The 21131-nt window shown below is 44.1% G+C and overlaps 1 protein-coding gene across 1 annotated transcript; it reads right to left on the bottom strand.

The window, feature by feature from the left end:
* Positions 1 to 938: 938 nt before the first annotated feature.
* Positions 939 to 14920, bottom strand: CPSF4L (cleavage and polyadenylation specific factor 4 like). Its single transcript, XM_063453442.1, has 9 exons — positions 14868 to 14920; positions 11098 to 11244; positions 8557 to 8607; positions 6923 to 7075; positions 5012 to 5107; positions 2696 to 2789; positions 2310 to 2352; positions 1957 to 2154; positions 939 to 1315 (listed from the first exon to the last, which is right to left on the bottom strand). The coding sequence occupies exons 2-9, from the start codon at positions 11198 to 11200 to the stop codon at positions 1244 to 1246; spliced, it is 810 nt and encodes a 269-aa protein (XP_063309512.1). The 5' UTR covers positions 11201 to 11244; positions 14868 to 14920; the 3' UTR covers positions 939 to 1243.
* Between the last annotated feature and the right edge of the window lie 6211 nt (positions 14921 to 21131).

Here is a 21131-nt window from a genome sequence, read left to right as displayed (position 1 = left end):
CGCGGCAATGCCACGCATGCGCATTAGCACTTCCCATAGGAAAGCATTGAAAAAGATTTTGCATGATGCAGCTGAGGCACTAACCGGATCGGAATTTCATACCGAACAAAAAGTACAAAAGTTCGTCCTAACACGAAAGGACAAACTGTACTCATTCTGTTAGGACGAAATTCAGTGAATTCACCGGTGCCCTGTCTAAATGACAAGGCGTTCGAATGGCGAATGAAGCAACGATTGACTCACGGAGGAGAGGGTGAGTATTGATCACAAGAAATGGAGCTGACTTAAGCTCCTTCTTGGGTCAAAGAAGGTCAGGCGCAGGAAAAATACATAAGACAAAGTAGTCCCTACTTTATCTAAATGTTTTAAAGAAAATTAGATCAGAAAGAAGAACAGATTCTGAGAGAGGAAGCGTTTGGGGAAAGGTACGTTCGGCATGACAGTGCCGCTTTAAATACGGGACCCAATGTACGGAATATTATTATCAAAGACAGGGTCTTTGATAATTATACTTTTAGTATCATGGGTTGTCGATGTTTTGTTAAACATATACAGTATAAAATTCACGCAGTATTTGGTTTCAAATATATATAAGCCACGAAGCTGGGTGAGTCCCAGGGAGATATGAACCACAAAATTAAAGAGATGTAAGAATGCATCCGATAGAAATTCACTGATACGCTTGTGGGTTTATTAAAATCAGAAACTTGCACCATGGCTTGGAAACTTCTCTCCTGCTTCGAAGACGAAGAGAGTGAAGAAAGGAACGCACAGATAACCAGCAAATCGCTGCACGTATTGAGAGGGTGGGGAAGAAAAACAGAACGCCGACTCATCCAATCAGAACATTTTGAATCGAGTATTAATGGCTTCCATTCAATGAATGAGCCCATGGTAACTTAGAACACAGACTTATCAAGGCCGGCAATTTGCTGCAAAAGTAAAACATTTATTAATAAATATATTTTAGTGCGTGACAGTGAATGGTGATGCCCCATTCAACTCCTTACATCACATGCTCTATGCCACGCCAAGGGGTCTATGTAGTGATTATCTTCACTTTATTGAATCTGAATAGACATTGTATAGATATAGTCTACAAACATCAGTCTGGCAAGTAAGAACATCTAGAATTAGAATAGTCACTTCTGCTGGAAGTTCTGGAAATCGTCCAAGCCTTTCCCAAAACGACAAATTATTGCGCAATGACACTTGTGGGTGGGTCCATCGGTTCCTCGCTATCTCAGCATTTTCTCAACATCAAGGCAATGCGACTGTTACTGCACTTATTAGCGTAGTGCCCTCTCTCTCCGCACTGCAAAAGTAGACATAGAAAAGTAAAAATGTCATTTTTATTAACGCAGATATATTAAAGTGCACAGTGACAGTTCCTCGCTCCCGCACCTCACTAAACGTCGTTACATCACTTACTGGAGTGAGGACTGACATATAAACACATTTACTTCAGCAGTATTGTAAAACTACAATTTCGATCTTTCAGCAGTTTAGCAGATAAATCCATAAATTGATAGCTTGCGACTGCCACCTTCATTCCTTCCCCACGGGGTATAATAAACATCAGAATTTTGAAAATTAATTACATTTCAGACAAAATTCGGTTTGTTTAAATCTATATAAATCAGAATTTCAGGTGAAACACAGTTTGAAAATTAATCGAAACAAAAGTCCCCCCCTGTGCACGTCTTCTGAGGACACTCTGCTAACTTGTAGATGTTGCAATGAACGAAAATTGAGCTATTTGGTGAACATGGCTGTTGTACAGGCTCTCTCATGGAAAACTATGGGGGAATCCTAAACAAGTTATTAAATAGGTTATGGCCACTCGAACAACCAAGTCTTGTGACAACTCACAGTGGAATTAGAATGGCAATGTTACTGTCCAACAAATGATCTGATGCCAGTCTCAGGTTACAACACGCTCCTGGTCCCACGTACCTTGAAGCAGGTGACTTGGTCCAGGGGTCTCAGCCCATTACATGTGTGTTCCTGCATGGTTCTGAATCGCTCCTGCATCAAGCTGATCACAGTCAGGTGTGAGAGATGAGGAAGCTCCAACATTAAGCCTGGCTGATGTGACACGTGGTCATGTCCCGAAGGCGACAAGGTGGTGTGTTTCTGGTAACCAGCGCTAATCTATGGTAGTCAGAAGCAAAATGAACAACAGGGTCAATAGGGGAGACTGCAAAACAGCGATAACAAACAGCCTGGCAACGCACTGTTAGTGTTAGCGAGAACAAAACTGATTGAAAAGTCTTATAATTGGAGACCGTGTTAATTTTAATACCAACCTTCGTGTGGTCTGAACTGCACAGAATCAGGTCTGTCTTGGGACTGAAAGACAAGAAAAAGAATTGTACAAGACCACCTGTGTGTAAATCTGTATCCAGACACGTATTCAGGTAAGTATACACGTGTGTAAATCTGTATCCAGGTAAGTATACACATGTGTGTAAATCTGTATCCAGACAGGTATTCAGGTAAGTATACACCGGTGTGTAAATCTGTATCCAGACAGGTATTCAGGTAAGAATACACCTATATGCCCATGAGAGTAATATCTGCGTGTACATGTGAGTATACTTTCTGGGTGTACATGTAGGTGTACTTTCATACTAGGTATTATATAATTATCGGAAATCACCAAGTTCCTTATTCCACCAATTTCCACACTTACTGCATGTATTTACACCTGGGGCCCTCCGGACAGAATCCAACCAGATAGTTTGCGCACATTACCCTGCGCGTGTGACGGTGCTTACACACAGGTCCTGGAGAAGAGAGAACCGAGAGGTTATTATTAAACAGTAATGGCTCTCTCTGTGTCCGACATTCTGCTACACTGAGTTATCTGCTAAACCGTGCATTCTCGGGAAATCAAAGTTTTGTTCAAAAGTCATTTATGTTTCTATTTGGTTAGTGGTTGTTTGTAAAAAAAAATATATATATTTACTTTGAACGGTTCATTTTGTTTTGGTGAATAATCCAATCGGTAAACGTGCTACAAGTCATTGTTTAGTGAAACGTAGCACGGGGCTGATTAATGTCTACTATTCAAAAACAAACATGTTAATAGGAACGGTCCATTGAGATTAAAAAAACAAAACTCTGAGCACCATAACCACTACAGTCTGTAGTGCTGGGAACTCCTCGCTCCTAGCCAATGAGCTGAGCCCTGCACTGCTAGAATTAGCTCAGACGGAGAGCTATAGGTGAGTTCGGGAGTGGCACGATGGACCAAGATAAGAAGCTCTAAAACAGTTCAATGACTTACATTAGGGCATTCCTGGTACCATAAACACTGCAGCATGCTTTAGTGGTTATAGTGCTTGGAATGTTCCTTTATCTTGCTGAGTTGTTTCATTCATGTTTTTTTTTCTCATAAATGAAGCTACTTGCAGCTGGACTTAACTAAAATAAAAAAAGAACAACGAGGGGTGTGTAAAAGGAGTGTATGGCTAAAGATGATCAACTTCCTACCAGGACCTAAATACATCCCAAGCGTTAAATAAAATGGCATAGATAAAAACTAAATAAATAAAATAAAACAAAGCAATTATGTAAATACAGAACCAATAACATAGTGTAAAAAAATCTCCTTCATGTTGCTGCAACGTGATATGCACGGCCTGTAAAATGGAATAATACACAAAGTAGCAGGGCCGTCTTTAAAGTGGGGCAAACAGGGCAGCTGCCCCTGGCCCAGTTACTCCTGGGGGGGCCCAAAGCAGTTGCCCTGTGGGCCCCCTGACGGCAACCAAACCCTGTGTGCTGCGGCACCTGATGTAATCAGGGGCCCCCCTTTCATGTTGCCTGATGGAAGCAAGTGAGGTGAGATAACTTCCTCCCAAGTAACAGAGCGCCTCTGGGGAGGTGGAGGAGGAGAGTCAGACTGCCATCAGCCTTGGCCGTCCAGCTCCCACTGGACCCCGGGGAAGTCAGCCTTCTGTACCCAAAAGGTAAGTAAACAGGAGGGTGGCTAGAAAGAAGATGTAAATTTATATATGTGTGTGTGTACCTGGGTCTGAGTCAGTGCATCTGGCTATATATGTGTGTGTCTGGCTGGGAGTGTGTGTGTCTGGCTGTGAGTGTGTGTATGAATTTGGCTGTGTGTGCCAGTGTGTGTATCTGGCTGTATATGTGTGTGTCTGGCTGTGAGTGTGTGTATGAATTTGGCTGTGTGTGTCAGTGTGTGTATCTGGCTGTATATGTGTGTGTCTGGCTGTGAGTGTGTGTACCTGGATGTGTGTGTGAATTTGGCTGTGTTTGTGTCGGTGTGTATATATATCTGTCTTTGTGTGTGTATCTGGCTATGTATCTAGCTTTGTGTGTATCTGGCTAGGTTTGTGTCAGTGTGTGCATCTTGATGTGTGTCTCTGGCTGTATCTGTGTATGTGTACTTGTGTGTCAGTGTGTATGTGTTTCTGAGCATGTGTGTGTAATTGCTGCTGATCTATTGAACAGAACGAAGAGAGACATGAACTGCCTCAAAAATCAAAAAAATGTGAAAGAAACGTAGGCCGATACGAAACGGTGCTTGGGGGTACTTTTAACATTTTTGGCCACTGGAAGGAAGTCACAATATGGTTTACGGATACCACCAGGTACACAGACAGATCTGTTTATTCAATAATTCTCTTGACGTGATTATTTTGGGCCTTTTCTCTGTAATAACCAGAAGCAACGCACAAGGGGAAAAACAAACAAAACACTTGGGACAGAGGTACAGAGAGAAGGGGCCCAAAATCTGTCTGACTGTCGCATGATGGAGACTGGTGGGAGATATGAACCTACTGACTGGTTTCCGGTATCTAGTCCCCTAGAATGAAAGCTGGTTTGAGGAGGGCAATTATCTCCCTCTGTTCCCACGTCCAGCTCGTCTTATTGCAGATACTTGTCTGTTAGTCCACCTATTGTACAACGCTGCAGAATAATAATTAATGGTCACTGGGCCAGCTTGCTGACAATTGTTCGGACGTGGTGTGAGAATTACCGTGTTTGCAGAATCCTCTGTCATACCATGGACAGTCCTTGATCTTGGAAGCCGGGTCGATATGTAGGAAGGGACAATCCTTGTTGCTGCAGTCTCCTAAAAGTGAATATCAAAGCGATCCCAAATTAGAGAAGGTGCACACAATCTGAACCTCGTGTTAACGCTTTTATTACCATGGGGAAATGTGTAAACCTTGTAAAGTAGGACAGAATGTGTGTTAAAAAACAAGCCGTATATAGTTCTGAATTATTGCGAAAACATTCAGGGTGTGATTATAAGGGCCAGCAGATGGCAGCAGTTGGCCACTAGTTAAAGCCGTACATTCCAAAACAAACTGGTTCAGTGGGCGCTTCCTGGATAAGTTTTACATGAGTTCCCTTAAGAACTGGGATATTTTGGTCTCTGTGATATAAGTCATGTAAAAATCACATGATTACACTCTATTCTGGGTTATTTCTTGAATTGAGCATTGTCGGGAATTAAAGGACCACTATAGTGCCAGGAAAACATACTTGGGCCCCCCTCACCCTCAGGGCCCCACTCCTGTCGGGCTCTAGGGTGATGAAGGGGTTAACCACTTACCTTTTTTCCAGTGCCGGGCTCCCTCGGCGCTGGGGAATCTCCTCCTTCTTCTGCCGTCATTGGCTGAATGCGCATGCGCAGCAAGAGCCGCGCGCGCATTCAGCCAGTCTCATTGGAAAGCATTCTCAATGCTTTCCTATGGACGCTGGCGTCTTCTCACTGTGAAAATCACAGTGAGAAGTTTCTCTGAAACTGCTATGTTTACAGCTGCAGGGTTAATCCTAGAGGGACCTGGCACCCAGACCTCTTCATTAAGCTGAAGTGGTCTGGGTGCCTATAGTGGTCCTTTAAGAATGAATTTAAAGCATAAAAGGTTACTCAAGCCACCACGAAACGCGGCACATTCAGACAGATTTGGGTTTTTGTGCTGATGGCTAGTTACAGCCTGATACAAGTAACGTTGGCAGCTCAGAACGCTCGGTTCCATTATACCAAATATAATTTCTGTGCAAAAAAAATCCATCCATCATCAGCACGCACTGCAGGCTGACAATGGACGTAATTAGCCCAATTAAGATCCAAACCTGCAAATAGGGCACGATGATATAGCGTTAGGAATACGGATTTCCCCGTATTAGACAAACCTTTCAAATGATTTATCCTCAACAATTCCATAAACTTTAATGGTGGTTTCTATATTTAAATGGATGCGTTAATTTGAAGATCACTATAAACCGTCTGATAGTTCTCATGCTAGTGTATAAGCCAGCAAAGATGCAGAATTGTGTCTGTTTTTCTATTAAGCGGATATTAATTCCTATGTTTTGTTTAGCCCAGACATCGCTACAGTTTAAGCTGATTTCTGATGGAAATTCAGAGCAGAAATATTCTCAAAACAAAGCTACGTATGGCTCCAAGGAGATCTGGAACTCACAATATACATTAAAGCAGGGGTTGTTAGGTTTTTTAAATTTTGTTAATTTTTTTATTTTTTTATTAAGACCTTCATTTATGTAGATGACACAAGCTTGTTGACGCATTCTTCAATACAATAGATACTAGAATAAATTCTGCAAAAAGCACTTTATTTAGATTCCACTTGTTAGAAGGAATCCCCTCTACCGTACGAAAAGCAGCGAACATACAATAAAGGATGTATTGTGGAGTATGGGGTCGGCTGAATGAGACGTTCCATCTTAGATACATGGAGACCCTCGCAGACAGCCAGGAGACACACAGAACCCAGAGGTTGGAGCCACTGAGCAGGAATAAATCGAGCTTCACACCCCCCATCCACAAATAAACAACCCCCCATCCACAAATAAACAACCCCCCTGGCCGGGGCCAGACCCATCCATCAGAACATAAGGAATATTTCTACCGCCTCACCGAATTTGGAGTAGAAGTAGCATTCTGGCATGCGCCCCATATCATACACGTGAAGAAACTCGCAGTTATCTCCTTTCTTGCACAGACCCCTCAGCCAGTGCTTGCAGACCACGGTCTTCTCCCCACAAAGATGACGGAAGGGGCACATGGGCCCTAGAACAGAGCATATCGAAACACAAAGGTTAACAGACAGACATGTTCCCCATGATGTGATATGTAGGCATTACAGAACGATAAGATTTGATGGGATGGACCCCTATTGGGATGCAGGCAAACCTGCAGAGATTAGAGGATCGGGGGTCTCTCGAGCTTTACTTTATCCTGGAATCTAGGAAGCAGAGAACTCTACATTATGCTCCCTCTCTCACCTGCCTGGGGCTTACTGATTTCAAACACCAGGCCAATCCGATACATAGCCTGGGAGGGTCAATACGATACATAGCCTGGGAGGGCCAATGCGATACATAGCCTGGGAGGGCCAATGCGATACATAGCCTGGGAGGGCCAATACGATACATAGCCTGGGAGGGCCAATACGATACATAGCCTGGGAGGGCCAATACGATACATAGCCTGGGAGGGCCAATACGATATATAGCCTGGGAGGGCCAATACGATACACAGCCTGGCAGGGTCAATACGATACACAGCCTGGCAGGGCCAATGCGATACATAGCCTGGGAGGGCCAATGCGATACATAGCCTGGGAGGGTCAATGCGATACATAGCCTGGGAGGGTCAATATGATACATAGCCTGGGAGGGTCAATGCGATACATAGCCTGGGAGGGCCAATACGATACACAACCTGGGAGGGCCAATACGATACATAGCCTGGGAGGGCCAATGCGATACATAGCCTGGGAGGGCCAATGCGATACATAGCCTGGGAGGGCCAATACGATACATAGCCTGGGAGGGCCAATACGATACATAGCCTGGGAGGGCCAATACGATACACAGCCTGGCAGGGTCAATGCGATACATAGCCTGGGAGGGCCAATGCGATACATAGCCTGGGAGGGCCAATGCGATACATAGCCTGGGAGGGCCAATGCGATACATAGCCTGGGAGGGCCAATGCGATACATAGCCTGGGAGGGCCAATGCGATACATAGCCTGGGAGGGCCAATGCGATACATAGCCTGGGAGGGCCAATACGATACACAGCCTGGGAGGGCCAATACGACACACAGACTGGGAGGGACAATACGACACAGCCTGGGAGGGACAATACGACACAGCCTGGGAGGGACAATACGATACACAGCCTGGGAGGGACAATACAATAGAGAGAATTATATTATAAAGTTGTTTTTTTAAAGCTACTTCATCACCTTAACCCCTTAAGGACACATGACATGTGTGACATGTCATGATTCCCTTTTATTCCAGAAGTTTGGTCCTTAAGGGGTTAAAGGAAACTGCTGTGGAATATGGTAGCACTGTATAAATAATAATAATAATAATAAGACTACAAATGTAATTTACACAGATTATATTTCCATATAAAAAAGTGCTTTTGTATTTCTCTCACTAGCCAATTTATTATTTATCATTTATTTTTTATTTGTGGTTTTATTTTTCTATATTTTCCTGGACAAAGAGGAGATCTTTCTATGTCCGGGACTTACCTTTGCGGCATATTCCTTTAAGGTAGTAGTCGCACACAGCTACACCGGACTCTGCGTGAGGACACAATACACAAAACACAGTGATTGTTGTACATGTACACAAAACCCCTTTGTTTACATTAACACAGCACTGCGTATCCTCAAACACAAGCCACATTTTAACCCTTTCTGACATGGTCAGATCCCCAGACGAGACACAGAACTAACCGATAACTGACCGATAACTGACTGACAACTAACCGATAACTGACTGACTACTAACCGATAACTGACTGACAACTAACCGATAACTGACTGACTACTAACCGATAACTGACTGACAACTAACCGATAACTGACTGACAACTAACCGATAACTGACTGACATCTAACCGATAACTGACTGACAACTAACCGATAACTGACTGACATCTAACCGATAACTGACTGACAACTAACCGATAACTGACTGACAACTGACCGATAACTGACTGAACACATGCCTCTTCCTCCCAAACGATCCTCTTTAACCTGCTTGTGGGGTTTACTTACTAAATCATGAAATGTTGAGAAATGACTACAGAACTGTAAACTTTAGGCCAAATAACGGAGCCGGGGCAATGCCGGAGCAATGTTGTCGGATCAATGTCGGGGCAATGCCGGAGCAATGTTGTCGGAGCAATGTCGGGGCAATGCCGGGACAATGCCGGGACAATGCCGGAGCAATGCCGGAGCAATGCCGGGACAATGCCGGAGCAATGTCGGGGCAATGCCGGAGCAATGTCGGGGCAATGCCGGAGCAATGCCGGGACAATGCCGGAGCAATGCCGGGACAATGCCGGAGCAATGTCGGGGCAATGCCGGAGCAATGATGGAGCAATGCCGGGACAATGACGGAGCAATGTCGGGGCAATGCCGGAGCAATGTCGGGGCAATGCCAAAGCAATGACGGAGCAATGCCGGAGCAATGTCGGGGCAATGCCGGAGCAATGTCGGGGCAATGCCGGAACAATGTCGCAGCAATGCTGGAGCAATGACGGAGCAATGTCGGGGCAATGACGGAGCAATGTCGGGGCAATGTCGGGGCAATGCCGGAGCTGTGGATATTTCCAGTTTGACATGTAGAATATGTATAATATATTTGTCATCTTTCTACAATTCTCGGTTTAGTGGATAAACCCCTCTCCTTTAACTGTGAATACTTATATGGCGTATTGAGCAGGACAGCAATAAACTCACTATAGCCCACACATATATTTAATCCTTGGAAATAGCATGAGATCATATAAAGCTGGCAGGAATCCAATCTGATCATTTCTTATTTTATTTTGTTATTTGGAACTGTTATGTCTCAATCCAAAGTGTCCACCACCTCCCCTGGAAGGCTCCTTCATGTATCTACAATGCTTATTATGACTTTCCTCTGAATTTCCAAGTGATATTCTGGCCAATCCCGTAGTAAACAGAACATCACCCGCCTAATAAAATATAAATGATCTATTAAAGGGACACTATAGTCACCAGAACAACTACAGCTTTTTGTATAGTATTATTGTGTATATACAGCTTTTTGTGGAGTATACAGCATAATGTATAGTATACAGCGTAATGTACAGTATACAGCGTAATGTACAGTATTCAGCGTAATGTACAGTATTCAGCTTATTGAATTTGTTCTGGTGATTAGAATCATTCCCTTCAGGCTTTTTGCTGCAAATACTGTCTTTTTAGAAAAAATGCAGTGTTTACATTACAGCCTAGGGACAACCTCCACTGACCACTTCTCAGATGGCTACTAGAGGTGCTTCCTGGGGCAGTGCTGCACAGTGTGACTGCCATTGAGTGTCTCCACCCTCTGCATGCAGACACTGAACTTTCCTCCTAGAGATGCATTGATTAAATGTATCTATATGGGGAGATGCTGATTGGCCAGGGCTGTGTTTGAATTATGCTGGCTCTGCCCCTTATCTGCCTCCTTGACAGTCTCAGCCAATCCTATGGGAAAGCATTGTAATTGGCTCAGAGAATCTCATCTGATGATGTCAGTCAAGCAGACAGATTAGGGGCAGAAGCAGCAGCTGCAGACTTGATTAAAGTTAACACAGGGTCAGGAATACATGTTGGTAAATGACCATACAGTGTTCCTTTTTTCGAGTACCCTATTGATTCACTGACCCTATGGTCAGTAAACGAATATATAAATGAATTTAGGTAAATTAAATAACTTAAATAACTATTAATAGGTGTTGAAGTTTTGTCAGCTGCTGGTCTGCTGCCTTGTAACCACTCCAAAGACTTTCTTGTCTGTACAGGATATTGTGAAGCATTGTGGATAAATTGTGCATGCACAGGAGTGGCCAATCATATACGTATTACATGTATTAACTGAGTGAAAGCGTTGCCATGAGCGTGCGCGATCGGAGAGTCGAGTGTTCGTCTGCTCAGCTCACATTCATTCCTGGTTTCCCTCAATTCCACTTTGAACTATAGCTGAAAGTGAGCGAGGCCGGAAACTCTCCCATCGGTCTGACTGACAGCACAGAGGATAATTTATTAACTTACTGTCCATGCCCTGGAACGGAAGGAGAAGAGCTCCTCTCTGACCTTGAATATCCCTCTCAAGGTCAAAATTGAACTTCTCCAGTCCCGCAATCAGTTCCTGCATGACTGGACGGCACTTCTAGACAGACTGAAATCCTGGGCGTCACGCTAAATGAGAAGAGGACAAAGAGTTAGGGATATCGAGATCTGCATTCCTAGCTTTTAGCAGATAGATTATAAGGAAGTAAAATTAAATTATAAATAAAATGCGGTCCTGTTCAGTTTGTGGTTTGTTTGTTTTCTCTCATTATAAAAAAATCTCTTCTTATAGGGGAAACCTGGTCACCTGATGGACACATGCCACACCCACTGCCATGGGCGTCCGCAGGGGGGGGGGGGCAAGAGGGGGCACTTGCCCCCCCCCGGATTTTTCAGCTTGTTCTGCTATTTTTCGTGTGAGATTTAAAATGAACTGCAATACCGGCGCCGGCCAGTAGGTGGCGCTGTGTATGGAGAGAGACAGGGACAGGAAGCTGCATCTATCCCTGCTTCTCTCTGCTGAGTGTAACCGCAGGGGAGCAACACATGCAGCCAGAGACAGCCTACAGACCAGGGAAGGGAGGGATGGGGGCAGGCAACAGAGACAGCCTACAGATCAGGGAAGGGAGGGATGGGGGCAGGCAACAGAGACAGCCTACAGACCAGGGAAGGGAGGGATGGGGGCAGGCAACAGAGACAGCCTACAGACCAGGGAAGGGAGGGATGGGGGCAGGCAACAGAGACAGCCTACAGATCAGGGAAGGGAGGGATGGGGGCAGGCAACATAGACAGCCTACAGATCAGGGAAGGGAGGGATGGGGGCAGGCAACAGAGACAGCCTACAGATCAGGGAAGGGAGGGATGGGGGCAGGCAACAGAGACAGCCTACAGATCAGGGAAGGGAGGGATGGGGGCAGGCAACATAGACAGCCTACAGATCAGGGAAGGGAGGGATGGGGGCAGGCAACAGAGACAGCCTACAGATCAGGGAAGGGAGGGATGGGGGCAGGCAACAGAGACAGCCTACAGATCAGGGAAGGGAGGGATGGGGGCAGGCAACAGAGACAGCCTACAGATCAGGGAAGGGAGGGATGGGGGCAGGCAACAGAGACAGCCTACAGATCAGGGAAGGGAGGGATGGGGGCAGGCAACAGAGACAGCCTACAGATCAGGGAAGGGAGGGATGGGGGCAGGCAACATAGACAGCCTACAGATCAGGGAAGGGAGGGATGGGGGCAGGCAACAGAGACAGCCTACAGATCAGGGAAGGGAGGGATGGGGGCAGGCAACAGAGACAGCCTACAGATCAGGGAAGGGAGGGATGGGGGCAGGCAACAGAGACAGCCTACAGATCAGGTAAGTGAGGGATGGGGTGGGGGGGTTAAAATAGCCTATAGATTAGGGGAGTGAGGGATGGGGGGCAGCCATTATATTAGGGGAGTGAGGGATATGGGGGGGTTTAAAATAGCCTATATATTAGGCAAGTGAGGCATGGGGAGGCAGCCTATAGATTAGGCCAGTGAGGCATGGGGGGGGGGGGGGGGGCTATAGATTAGGCAAGTGAGGCATGGGGGGGGCTATAGATTAGGCAAGCGAGGCATGGGGGGCAACCTATAGATTAGGCAAGTGAGGCATGGGGGGGGGGCTATAGATTAGGCAAGTGAGGCATGGGGGGGGGCTATAGATTAGGCAAGTGAGGCATGGGGGGGGGGGCTATAGATTAGGCAAGTGAGGCATGGGGAGGCAACCTATAGATTAGGCCAGTGAGGCATGGGGGGGGAAGCTATAGATTAGGCAAGTGAGGCATGGGGGGGGGGGGGCTATAGATTAGGCCAGTGAGGCATGGGGGGGGGCTATAGATTAGGCCAGTGAGGCATGGGGGGGGCTATAGATTAGGCAAGTGAGGCATGGGGGGGCAACCTATAGATTAGGCAAGTGAGGCATGGGGGGGAGGCTATAGATTAGACCAGTGAGGCATGGGGGGGGGGGCTATAGATTAGGCAAGTGAGGCATGGGGGGAGGCTATAGATTAGGCAAGCGAGGCATGGAGAGGCAGCCTATAGATTAGGCAAGTGAGGCATGGGGGGGGGCTATAGATTAGGCCAGTGATGTGCGGGGGCCTAAATGCAGGGGCAGGAAGGGTCTGCAAGGAGCAGGGGCAGCAAGGAGCAGGAAGGGTATGCAAGGGGCAGGAAGGGACAGAAGAAGCACAAAGGTAAAGGAGCAGAAAGAATCAGAAGGAGCACAAAGGTAAAGTAGGAGAAGGAGCAGAAAGGGTCTGCAAGGAGCAGAAAGGAATCAGAATGAGAAAAGAAAAAGAAGACTGTCAAATGAAGGAGAAGAAAAGGAGATTGGAGCAGGAAGGACAAATGAAGTGAACCCTCCACTTTATTCTGGACACCACACCATAAGGCTTTGGTACCTGGGCCTGGCAGGGAAACTCTGGACCTTCTCATCTCCCCAGGTAAAAAAAATATATTAGTGTTAATGTGTTCACTTTTATTTACTGAGTGTCAGGAAGCACATAGTGCCGCTGGGTAGGGGTGTTGCTGATTGGCTAGAGCGGTCAGCTGGCACTCTAAGCCAATCAGTAGCTCCCCATTCATAAAAAAGTAAAACACTTATGAACCGTGAACTAGCGATTGGCTTAGAGCGTCAACTGTCAACTCTAGCCAATTAGCGCCATCCATGCCTAACGTCAATCTGCACTTCCTGACACACCGTTTCAGATGCCGAATACCACTGAGGGACCTGAAACTGGAGGAAGCCTTTGGGGTTAAACCATTTGAGAGCGGTTTAACCCCTAAAGGAAAGAGCACCCAGGGGCTTCCTGGCATCATAGCATTTTCATTTAGATGAAGTTGTTATGGTGACCAGAATGTTCCTTTAATTTGCTTAAAGGAACGCTATAGTGTCAGGAATACAAACATGTATTCCTGACACCATAGTTGTGAAAACGCTATTCACCCTGGCATTATGTGATAATCACTATGCTCCTCCCCTTTATGACACTGTCAAAAAGGGGCCAAGCATGGATGTCATTACAATTATGCCCTCCCCCCCCCCTGGAAAAATTCCTGCAGACGCCCATGCCCACTGCGCTCTCAATGACATGGTAATACGTCTGTTTGAGGGGCCGGGGGGTTGGAATAAGACGTAGGAGTCCGCCAATCAAAGGGTTAATGTGTGATACATTTCCTCACTGCAGGTTTCTTTCCAGACAATTACTAATCACTTCAAATCTAATTTTGCTGGATTTTTTAACTATTTAAACGTTTTCACAAAGAATTGCAGTATTCAATCAGGTGATAATCTGACCTATACATTGACTAACACATGTATTGAGCAGCAGTAAATATTTATACCCCACCTCCTACAGACTGTAAGCTCTTCAACCCATCGTTCCTGTAAGTTTTTGTAATTGTCTCATTTATTGTTAAATCTCCCCCTTTGATAATATTGTAAAGCGCTACGGAATATGCTGGCGCAATATAAATACCAATAATAATCCCAAACAGCTAATTTAGTCTAAATGTTTCAATCAGTTTTCAGTTCACATCAATCGGGCGCTTGGTGAATAAGAACCAGATGGACTTCCTATTATTGAATGGTTATATTAGACCAGGGATTAGGAATGGACAATAAACACTAAAACCCACTAATAGTCCGAGCCTGCACTAGGATTGCTGAGCAATACATTCATTCCATTTAGTTACGTTTCCTGCTCCCATTGGTTTCAATGTATCTCTTACCTGTTCATCACACAGGTGTGCACAGGAAGTGATGTCACAGCCAGCTTGACCCAGGTATTGTCTAATAATATGGAGGGAGGGCTCCATGGCTGGTTAGCTACAAACATTCATTACATGATTAACCTGTATCTCACTGACTTTATTCATATCTAATCATGGACAATGGGCGCCTTATTGCTAACACAGCGGATCTGGCTGGCAAACACCAGGACATGGCTGTGGATTTGGCTCGGAGATGGACAGGTGAGCTAGTAGAGAATGGCTGAAACTGTGGTTCCAGATCCCACTGCCAGACTGGGGCTTATTCACTAAGCAGGTAACTGAAGAGAAAAAAACCCAAAAGGCGAATAATTTCGAATGGGTCTTTGGGAGAATGGAGAGCTCCAGTATGGTCATGGTTTGGCTGTTTTTAATCTGAAATTTTGCAATATTATTATTTTTCTTTTTAACCCCTTAAGGACCAAACTTCTGGAATAAAAGGGAATCATGACATGTCACACATGTCATGTGTCCTTAAGGGGTTAAATTCCCCAGCATTTACTGTTTGTTGAACAAAGTGTGGACGCAGATAAAGTGGGGCCCTAGGTGTGTGTTCCTCTGTTCAATAATTGTTTGGCTCTTAAAGGAGCAGGCTAGCGTTATAAATACACATCAGTGAAGATAATGCATAATTAACAAATGCCCCCGAAAATGTTAGAGATTACCCTTTCTGATACGGGTTAGGCACTAAGCTGGGGAATGTAGAATACCAAAAATAAAACCGCACGGTTTAGGCCAAAAGAAACAATTTGGAAAAATTGGCCAACTCCGTTCTATTACTAGCAAAGTTTATTTTTCTCTGAAATTCACAATTCCTAAAGATTCCCAGTTTAGTGAATGATTTCCTGTATGTGATATCTTAGAGGGGGATAATGAGTGAAACTGAACGCCTCAGTGCGTGGAGACATTTAATGCGCTACAGCCTAGGGTTGTCTATTACCATTTCTTTAAATATTCACTTTTTCAGGGTCACATGGGGTAAAACGCAGCCCTGGAGCAGTCATACTTTACTATGCAATGTCGGCTCCAGGAGAAAGGATTATCACAGACTGATGATGACTGTACTGGCCCTTTTAATTAGTGAACCTGTTAAGATGGCATCCTGCAGGGCACCAACAACATAACGCAAACCCACCAGACACGTGTTCCATAATCTGTCCCAGAGAAACCTGAAGTAAAGGCCTTGTGTTTATTATTAAAGCAGATTCCAAGTTCCATTGCATCCATTATTTTATAAATGTAAAGGGAAAAAATAAAAGCAAAATGCACACATTTAGAACCCCTTAATTAGACTAACTCTAGTCAACCAATGAGATTGCACCAAACCAGGAAGTAAGTTAAAGGGAACCTATCACAGACTTGCCTTTCCCGTCGCAGACTTGGCGTCCGATCCCGCACTGCATTGTCCCACCCCCGATGCTTTGGGTTATTGTCCTGTTTTGGAAGGAAATTGGCTCAAATCAAGCGCTGAGGGTAAAGCGTGTCGGCCTTCCTCCTCTAATGTTCGCCTTACCCTGTATAAATTTTACTTTACCGCCACCAAAGCACCCTGGGCCATCACATAGCCTCTACCATGCTTGACAGATGGCGCCAACCACTCCTCTTGCACCCTTTTTATTTCTGTGTTGGAGCGTTGAGCCTTCGCTGCGCCACACCCCTGGGGCTGAGATTAGCAGAGATCGTCTATAGGAAAGCATTGACAGGACAATGCACATGAGCGGCAAAATGCATGAGATCGTCTGATTGAAATAGTCGGGTTTCACTTCGCTATTCCAGCGAAAGGACAGGAAAAGGTTTCAGTTGCAGAGTTAAAACTAGAGTGATATGACCTCTCAATGAAGTGGTGTTGGTGCCTATAGTATTCTTTTATGGGGTCACCCTAAGCAAGGCATCCTGGGGTGAAGTCCTCTGGTTTTTGGCCAACTCCTCTCTTGCCATTGTGTTAACAAGGGATTTATCACTTACCTTAGAAGTACTTACAGTATATGAAGGACACCTGCAGTGCACACAGACTATCACTGCCATCCAAATTTAAATAACAACAATGTGAATTTTATCAATATATCGAGAACTGCTTAGGGTGCCAGAAAAAAATCTAGCCTCCACACAAAATAACCACTACACTGAGCTGCAGTAATACAATAAGCTGTGATAATACACTGAGCTGTGATAATACACTGAGCTGTGATAATACACTGAGCTGTGATAATACACTGAGCTGTGATAATACAATAAGCTGTAATAATACAATAAGCTGTAATGATACAATAAGCTGTAATGATACAATAAGCTGTGATAATACACTGAGCTGTGATAATACACTGAGCTGTGATAATACACTGAGCTGTAATAATGCAATAAGCTGTAATAATACAATAAGCTGTAATAATACAATAAGCTGTAATAATACAATAAGCTGTAATAATACAATAAGCTGTAATAATACAATGAGCTGTAATAACAATAAGCTGTAATAAAATGTAGTGGTTACAGTGCTTATGGTGGCCCTTTTAAACATATCTGATGAGATGATATGAACACACCACACAATGCTACATTTCCTTTTTTTCAGATTTTTTTGTGTCATATGTTTGTTTTATTTTTGGTGAAAAGGTCTGAAAATATATGTGGCCAAAATGAACGCAGACCCCTTTTATCCTAGTTGCGTGTGTGTTGTGGTCTCAAATGGTGAGTTGTTTAAGCATTCCTTAATAATAACTTTATTAGAATTCCAGGTATTAAATCTCTTACAGCAGCGATGTAGCCGCTTGCCATTACTATCTATGTCAGGTTCTGATTTATTTACAGGTCCATAGCTTTTATTAAAGGGTTACTTCAGTGATTTGAAGTGGTGATGGTGGTAAAGCTCTGTATGTGTAGCGTTTCTGATGGAAACTGCACATACAGGGTATATTCTGCACTAGTGTGCAAGGGACTGGGTACACTCCTGGCACACGTGACTTGGGCAGTCCAGAGCTCTGTTTCAGGCTTCGTAACCCCTTAAGGACCAAACTTCTGGAATAAAAGGGAATCATGACATGTCACAGATGTCATGTGTCCTTAAGGGGTTAAAGGAACACTATAGGGTCAGGAAAACAAACCTGTATTAAATCTAACACAAACTTGTATTCCTGACCCTATAGTGTTAAAAACACTGTCTACCCATTGAGGCCCTGGCTGCCGTCTACAAGGGGCTGCTTGGAAGCCTGCACCCGGAGTTTCACCTGGCACAGGATTTAAATTGAGTAAAAAAAAATTTTTTTTTGCAGGTTTCACTGCAAATGGAGTGGTTGGCGTAACCTTTTACCAAGTAAGCCGAATAACTTTTTCAAAGTTGTGCTCCCCCACGCTGCAACTGTTTTTTAAACTTTCTTTTTATGCAAACTGTAAGGTGTTGATATGAAACGATGTAAATGAAAGGTAAACCCGAAGCACCATAACCACTGCAGCTCAGTGTGTTATGACAGCTGATTGCAATATTACAATTCGCTGTAGTTTTTGTAGGTGCAGTCCCCCAGTTTGAGTGATTAACAATCCTATGGCTCTCCCTGGCACCTAAAGTGTGGCCCTCAGCGGCCCTGAGGCAATATGGTAATTACAAAATCCTGGACAGATATGATTGTGCGCAGTGGGCGTGTTGGAGCATGATGAACATGTGTTGAGGGTTTGGGTGCTGGGGAGAGGCCTGGTTTCTGTAAATCACTCAAACTGTTAAGCACAATCATGGCCCCCAAATCTTTCAACCATAACCACTACAATGACCTCTAGTGTTTATAGTATTTAGAGTGCCCCTTTTAGATGATGCATAGAAATGATCTAGCAGCTAAAGGGTTAAAAAAGGCACATTATATTATGTTCTCAGATGCACATTAAGTGTTAACCCCGGGCTGGATTGTTGGCTTTTCTGAAATGTCGTCCTGGAGGCTGTGGTTGTTCATTCTTCGCCACTTGATTCTGCTACAATTCTTCAATCCGCGTAATAAAATGCATAATATTCACTTTGGCAGGATTCCCGGCGCAGCGCACTCTGTGCTTTATTCACTGGGGTTAAAGAGCCCTTTCACTAGGAGGGCCTGCTCCGTGCTAGGTCTATGGCTGAAGCCAAGGGCTGACAATAATAATGATATATTATAGAGAGAATTGGGGCTTTGTGCATCCCGAGTGCTTGTGTGAAACAATGGTTTGTAAATAAACACCCAGAACGGAGTTAAACACAGTGTGCCCAATCTAATCCCCAGCCACATGGGCAGAGCCAGTAGGTAGTCTGTTCCCTGTGTCGTCCTCATTGGCAGCGACATTTATCACACAAAACAATATTATTAAAGAAACCATGTACATTTTTACTACATCCCCAAAACAGGATCATTTAACCCTTTCATAGTCCCAAAATAACAAACCACGAATTTCTCTCAGTCGTGGCCCTCCCAGCAATAAAGATTGTAGCAGCACTTTAACCCTGATTAGGATATAATAAACATGAGGCGGATCTTGTAGAGGAGCAATTTATGATTTTATTTGGGTCACTGTGGGTAACACGTCACCATGTACTCCGCATGGCCCGTCCAGCGCGTTAAAGATACAGAGTAATTATACACAGTAGACAGAACCAAATTCTTCTCTCTTTGTAGAGAAATAACCGAATTCTTTCTGAGCTGAATGTGCAATACGCACTGCCTGGCTGCTAAAGGGTTTGTGCAAAATTTATTTGGTTTTCTTTTCATTAAAGAAACAAACTATGGTACGAAGGACAAGCCGAACGTTAATTACTTCTATAGGCCACAATCTCCTCTGGATGGTCGGACGTCTGAGATACGTGTAATATATTGCTTTTCTAACAAGCTAGTGTAGGAATTGGCTTACTGCCAGGAACAGGAGATGTTGGGTTCGGATTGTCTGACGACCAGTTGGGTTCACTGACTAAACAGCAAATTGTAGTGAAATGAAAAAAATTGAAACATGTAGCCAAAAATAAAATTCTCTACCTCATCTGTAGCTATCGTTTATTTAGCGGAGGCCACGGTTTAATAAACTTTCTGATTCAATACGGTTAGAATAACTTTAATACTGATTTATCCACATGGTCATTATTGCCATTTATGGGGATTTTTGTAGATAAAACATTTGGAAATTTGTAACTGTGTTGAATCGCTTATTATAGCAAGGCTGTAGTCTGCATTTTCCTCACTTAGTTTTCCGCTCCCTAATATTAGGAGTTTTTAGACAATAAACTCCCATGTATTCTCAGAAGCTATAGTAGCAATTTGTATTGATCAGTAAAAACAGATGCTCATGGGGTAATGCAGCATTTAAAGGGGGCTGACACAAATTGGTAACATTGTATTGGTTACAGTTTATTTTGCTGATCATTGTGTCCCAGCTCTGCTGAGCGCATAATATAGCCAGAGTCACTGCAGAAAAACAGGGGTTCATAGGATACGATCAACCCCCACAGACTGGACTGGAATATTTCCACTAAACAATGATTTTAGATAGAAACGTTTGTGTTTTGTTACGATGTTGTTGGTGTTTGTTTCGTGTGTGTATATGTATATAATGCATTAACACTTTCGGTAAATGTGACCCCTCTAATTTCCCTTTTTATAGGAGTATAAACTGAATGGGAGTCCCACAACATCTTCTCCCATAAAGCTGGCCCCTCTTAAAGGAACACTATAGTCACCTAAATTACTTTAGCTAAATAAAGCAGTCTTAGTGTATAGATCATTCCCCTGCAATTTCACTGCTCAATTCACTGTCATTTAGGAGTTAAATCACTTCGTTTCTGTTTATGCAGCCCTAGCCACACCTCCCCTGGCTATGATTGACAGAGCCTGCATGAAAAAAAAAACTGGTTTCACTTTCAAACAGATGTAATTTACCTTAAATAATTGTATCTCAATCTCTAAATTGAACTTTAATCACATACAGGAGGCTCTTGCAGGGTCTAGAAAGCTATTAACATAGCAGGGGATAAGAAAATCTTAATTAAACAGAACTTGCAATAAAGAAAGCCTAAATAGGGCTCTCTTTACAGGAAGTGTTTATGGAAGGCGGTGCAAGTCACATGCAGGGAGGTGTGACTAGGGTTCATAAACAAAGGGATTTAACTCCTAAATGGCAGAGAATTGAGCAGTGAGGCTGCAGGGGCATGTTCTATACACCAAAACTGCTTCATTAAGCTAAAGTTGTTCAGGTGACTATAGTGTCCCTTTAAATTAAATTGGA

This window comes from Pelobates fuscus, chromosome 5, assembly GCF_036172605.1.
Source record: "Pelobates fuscus isolate aPelFus1 chromosome 5, aPelFus1.pri, whole genome shotgun sequence".
NCBI lineage: Eukaryota > Metazoa > Chordata > Amphibia > Anura > Pelobatidae > Pelobates > Pelobates fuscus.
This window is presented reverse-complemented; position numbering and strand designations above follow the sequence as displayed.